Source organism: Nestor notabilis, unplaced genomic scaffold (genome assembly GCF_000696875.1).
Source record: "Nestor notabilis isolate BGI_N333 unplaced genomic scaffold, ASM69687v1 scaffold10727, whole genome shotgun sequence".
Classification (NCBI taxonomy): domain Eukaryota; kingdom Metazoa; phylum Chordata; class Aves; order Psittaciformes; family Psittacidae; genus Nestor; species Nestor notabilis.
In genome coordinates this window covers 49632-55313 of record NW_009936063.1, presented here as the reverse complement: position 1 = coordinate 55313, position 5682 = coordinate 49632, and the positions used below count along the sequence as shown (strand labels likewise).

The 5682-nt window shown below is 40.4% G+C and overlaps 1 protein-coding gene across 1 annotated transcript in view; it reads left to right on the top strand.

Moving 5' to 3' along the window:
• The first annotated feature begins 3738 nt into the window (after positions 1 to 3738).
• The window catches only part of PLG (plasminogen), a 24611-nt gene continuing 22667 nt past the window's right edge, over positions 3739 to 5682 (top strand). The window contains exon 1 of the mRNA XM_010018156.1: positions 3739 to 3837. Coding sequence (XP_010016458.1) covers positions 3789 to 3837 — 49 coding nt within the window. The 5' untranslated portion in view covers positions 3739 to 3788. The remainder of the gene's footprint in view (positions 3838 to 5682) is intronic.

The following is a 5682-nucleotide window of genomic DNA, read 5'->3' as shown; positions in this document are numbered from 1 at the left end:
CATTTCCCAAAGCAGTGGTAGTGCTGGACATGACATGCCAGGACACTTGAGCAGGACTCAAAGCTGCGCACCAGGTGGGTGACTCTGCTGTACGCCATCTTTTACCTAAGCTATGGTTTCTCCAAAGCTCTCTGTCTAGGAAATGGAGAATGGTCTTGCTCTCCTATCTAGCAGTGACATGATGCAGTTGTTCCTCATGTGCAAAGAGTTCTAGCACACTGGGTGCTAAATGCCATGGCTGCTGAACTAGGCACTATTTCTGAGCATTTACAGCTGAATTAACACTTCATCTGCTTACTTTTAAGGTGGGGAAAGGACTGCACTTTCTCTTAATCTCCTCCAGTAAAGGCTGCTGTCAGATTCTTTATGGCATTAATGCTCTTCACACCTCTGTTAAGTGCAACTGCAGGGTCCTTGTTTTTCCAGATACTTTTCTCAGCAACACAAAACCCCCAGTAGTTAATTCTTTAGATCTTTCTTCTGTAAAGTTGACACTTAGTCTGCTCACTTCCTAACCTCTGTTTCTCACATGTCTGTCTGACTTTATTCTCCTGGTTTCTTACATCTGGCAGCAGCCAGAACAAATGAACATCTCAAAGACTAAAACTTTCACTACTGGAAAAACATCCTCTCTGTGCCTTGCTGTCATCATCACCTTCCTTTCCTTGGATACATTAGCATCTGTGGCCAAAAATTACAGAGATGAGCTTATCCACCTGGTCTTCAGCCCTCTGTGTTCCTTCCTGTCTAGAGCAAGGGCAGAATTTATTCTTAAATTGTCTACATTTTTCCTTCCTGAACCCCTTCCCACATTAGCTGGAGCAGCTCCTGCTGTTGGAAGCCGTCCACATTATCCCTCTGGGGTTGCTGCCCAAAGTTCCCTCTGGCTCTGTGAACTAGGGCTATGCCACTTGTGTCACTTGTTCTGGTTGTCTTTGAAAAGAAAGCAAAAATATCTTCCTTATTACCCAGGTGCTTGTGGATCTGTGTCATAGCATTACCCTCCGGAGCTCTTACATGAGCTCCTTTAGTTCACGCTCACCCCCTTTCAGCTGTGCCTTTCCTTAGAGCTGCCTTTTGAGATCTTCCCCTTCAAGCAACTGAATCTTGCCTTTAGTCCTTTCTCCTCTTATGCACCAGCAAATAACTGATATTTAATTGGCTGTTTTCTCAATTTTTCTGAATGTGAAATTTAGGGAAATCAAGTTTATGTGAATTTATTCAGTAAGGTGTGACCTGTGCTCTGACATTGTTTGCAATTTCTTCTCAGGGGATTTTTTCTGAGCTTACAGTAAACCCAATTTCAAGGGTCAACTTCTATTTAAAAAGCCTTCTACTGTTGTTTATATTTTAACCACTGTGCTAACTAGTGTACCCTGACTCTGAAATAAGATCTGATAAACTTCCACGTGTGGTAGGCCTCATAGTGGTCAAATAAATGAGAACAAACACCACAAGACCAGAACTGTGGAAGGATTTAGACACTGTGTGGATCTATGAGGGAAAAGAGGAAAGAAGGAAAGGCACAGAACGAGACAGATAAATCAACAGCTTGCAAGAGATTCTTTCAAACATGATGCCTTGAGAGATCACATCCTTGTCATAAGACATCAGTGAGAAGTGCCAGTCTGGCAGATGAAACACACTTCCCCTTTTTTGGCATTTTCTTGTGGAAAACTTATAGAATGATATTTTTGTACCAGGAACAATTGCTGATAATATTCTTTTGATATTTTTTTTCAAAGAAAAGGCAATACAAGTTTTCTTTCCTTTCCTCGGGAATTAATCAGAAGCATCCACACTGAAGTAGATTCATCTTAATCAGGTTCAACCAATGAGACTGAGAGAAGAACCAGACCCAAGCCTAAAAGTGACAACTGCTATAGACCTGAAGGAGTATATGTGGACCTTTAACGTGAGGAAAACTTGCAAAAGAGTGCGGTTAAAACTCAAGGTTTTCAAATCTTGCACATGCAGCAGAAACAATCACATGTAACCCACATGTGCAGCTTTTTCTTAGACTTTAACCACCAGATGTGTACCATAATGCACTAACCCAGAGAATACCTCAGTGGAAATGGGGGATACAGAAGGGTGGGGAAGGTGCCAGTGGTGCCGGGGAGGGTAGGGCTGTGCAGAAAACGAATTTTGCGTTGGAGTAAGGGAAAAACCACTGCCTGATAATATCTGATGGGAAGGAGGCACAGGGATTGGTGAGCAGATGCTGGCTGTGGCTGGGGACAAGGCAGTAGCCAGGGAGTCAGAGAGTGTGGAAAAGGAGAGAGGGAAGCCAGGATCTGGAGTCAGAATCGAAAATGGGGTTAAGATTGTTAAAAACATGTGGGGCTAAACCAGACTTGAGTATGTCTCAGAGGCCTGCTGCTAGTGAAGCCTGCTTTGTATTCTGCTCCTTCATTTTTTCCTTCTTTCCCAAAGAGTAATTCTTCCTAAAACCTGACAAACCAAATCCCATATATAATTGCACAGTACCCAACCCCTTCTCCCTGTCACCCTTCAGGTGTTTCCCTGAGCTGTGTCCAGCTCCCATCAGCTCCTCTCTGGGGCCTATTTGTTTCCCTGGCCTGGCGGTAGTGATCTCCCAAGCCTCTACAGATGTCCTGTGCCTCGCTGTTGTTCACAAGTTGCATTAAAACAGCTTCAAGCACAGAAGGCGACCAGATAAGATGGTATTATTGGAGAAAAATAGCTGGGCTACAAGCAGAACCAACTCTAGTTTTTTCACATAATAGTAAAATAGCAGCTAATTTGCTCCCCATACTAGAACGCCTCTTTCACATATTTACTCCTGCACCCCTAGTTTTATCCCAAGCCCTCAGCTGCAGAAGACTGAACTTCATGACCCAGCAGCGCCCATTCAAACCTGTTTTCCTCATCCAACATTCAGCCCCCTCCTGCTGCTGGTGAGTCACTAGCACATTTGATTCAACAAATTGGTGTTTTGAAGAAACACCAATGACCTAACATGCAAAAGAAGCCATGAAATGGTGCTGCAGTGCAATTTGCCAAGGTAAAGGCCGCTTGGGAAATGTAGAGTGAGCTGATGTTGAAATCAGGATAACACATGGATGAGCAAAGTCTGACACCCTCACTGGATGAGTTTATGTGTGCAGTATGAGGTTAAATGTCTGTTAACAGAATGTTAAATAGCTATCTGCAGGTCTGAAGCCTGAAGTTATGCTACTGAACTAAAATTAACTCTAAGTCTTACTTCCAAATAGAAGAAAAAAAGTAAAGCTTAGGTTAAGAAAACAAAGGAGAGAAGGAATTGTTCAGTAAAAAAGTAAAATTAGACTATTTTGCAGAGTTAATATTATAATGATCTGATAATTGTGCTTACCCTGAGTTTAAATGGAAGTTGATGCTTATAAATCAATAGAGTTATTTTTACCTGAAATTATCATTGGGAGTCTAGTGTCAGGAGAAATTAAATTCTGCCCGGACACATAATTTCCTATGCTTTCAAGTAATATTATTCTATTCTCTAGCAAAGAAAGGCCTAACCATTTGAAAGCCAAAATGACACACAAAAAAAGAGAATGCCTTCACATTTTCCAACATCCAGTACAAATGATTGAGTCTGATTTGGTAATCCACCCAATTCAAGGTTGTTTGAATGGCCACACTATGGTAAAGGGGGTCACAGCATGGGAGAATGATTAACTTCATCTACCTGCCTTGTTTGTTTGATGCTGCCTCACTGCAGTGCGAGTCAATAAAACTTTGTGCACTGACACACACAACTTCCAGCACCCGCCAACTGGGCCAAAATGGGGATTAGCAAAGCCGCTTTTCTCTTTCTTTTCTTGCTCGGCTCAGGTAAGAGTCTTTGCCTTCTGCTTGCCCAGGTAAGATGGGGGCTACATGCTTGCACTTGGGGAAGGTAGGTCCCCAAATCTCTGTGTCATCACTTACCTGGATGATGATGGATTTAGGTCTTCCTGGCCAGAGAGAGTTGCTGTTGAACAAAGCAAAAGCTGTGGTTGCTCCAGTGCTGTGTTTGTTAGAGACATCAGAAGAGCAACAGCCTTGGTGTCTGTGTGGGGAACAAATGGCTCTCTGCAGACATGCCCTATTGCCAGAAATGGGGGCACAGGTGGGAAGCAGCCTGTCAAAGGCTTGCTACAAAGACATGACTGTCTCTCATTTCAAGAGCCTTTTATCATAGAGTTGTGTCTTTTCACTGCTATTGTCAAGTACTGTGATCCTCATTTTGATTTTTTTTTAGATTTGTAAATGCGTTATGAAAAACAAAACCACAAAGAAAAGGAAAAACTGTTCTACATCTTAGAGTTTCAGTCTTTTTCACAGCCACAGTCTTAACAGGAAACTTAATTCTGTGTGATAGGGAGGCCCAAATCTGGTCAGCACTAGTTTCTGCAGTATTTTTAGTGCTGCAATACTATTTTTGTGGAAGATAGATAGTACAAAATAATCTGTAACACACAAGAACTGAGTAAGGCTCTTTACATATACCTTTTTTGGGGCACTAGATTGTAGCTTTTACAGAAAACTCAAATAAATATTCTCTGTTCTGAAAACTAAACATCAATGAACTACGGGATTCACATGGCACTTCTTTCAGGTCTTCTGTATTACTACACAGCCTGTTGTGATTGCAGTTAAAAATACAGTTATGAATGTGCCAACACATATAAAAGCCCCCAATAAAATACAAAAGCATGTTATATGCCCCAGTATAAAAAAATTCTAGATATTATTTAATGTTAAGAATTGTCATCTTAATTTAAATTCTAGTTTCTAAGCTTTATTTTTGCAGAAAACCAGCCTCATTCAAATCAAATGCACTTCTCAAGTGAGAGTTTTATATGGGGGAGGAAAATACAGGATTTGGGCTTTTGTCTGCAAGACTGCTTTTGTCTGTAAATCCTTTATCAAATGATGGAAAATATTTGTATTTTTGCATAAGGCAGTAATACATCTTTCTAACACTGAAAAATTCCTTAGACATAGGGGAAAAGTTAGAAAGAAAATATACTGCATTTTTATCCAGCCTGCATATATTTTCATTTTGTTCTTAGAGTATTATGCCCTGCCATGGAATTGCAACAGAAAGGGAGGGAAATATTTTTGTGACGCAAATCAGTTATGACCCTGTCAATATTTAAAAAATCAAAATCTGTAATTATAATGACAATATTATTGCAAAGTGTCAAAACAAACACAACTGAATTAAGGTTGCATGGAAGCTGTATCATAATAGGAATTCTTTACTTGTATTTCTTGTCCTTGTGGAAAGCATTGCAGCAACCTTATGATATTGTTCTAACCTAGTTTAATGTTTTCTCTCAAAACTCATTTCTTCTTAATGTCACTTTTGTTTTGAAGTAACTAATGGACTCAGTGATTCCTGTACCTGCCACATGAAATTTTATTATATCCTTTTTCAATTTATCTTTCTTTTCTTTCATGCAGACTGTTAAACTTTCAACCCTTAGGTTTAAAATCTTCCCTAGTCTACATGCAGGAAAAAAACACCCAGTAATTTCTATGGGTTTGAAGCAGTAGGACAGGAAGCATAATTTGGCCTTTGTGCCTGTTTTATCAGTTATTTCTTGTAGGTGCAAAATGATCTTAAAGAAAATACTCAACTGGAGGCTGAGCTAGCACTCAGGTGATGGAATTTAACTGTACCAGGAGCCT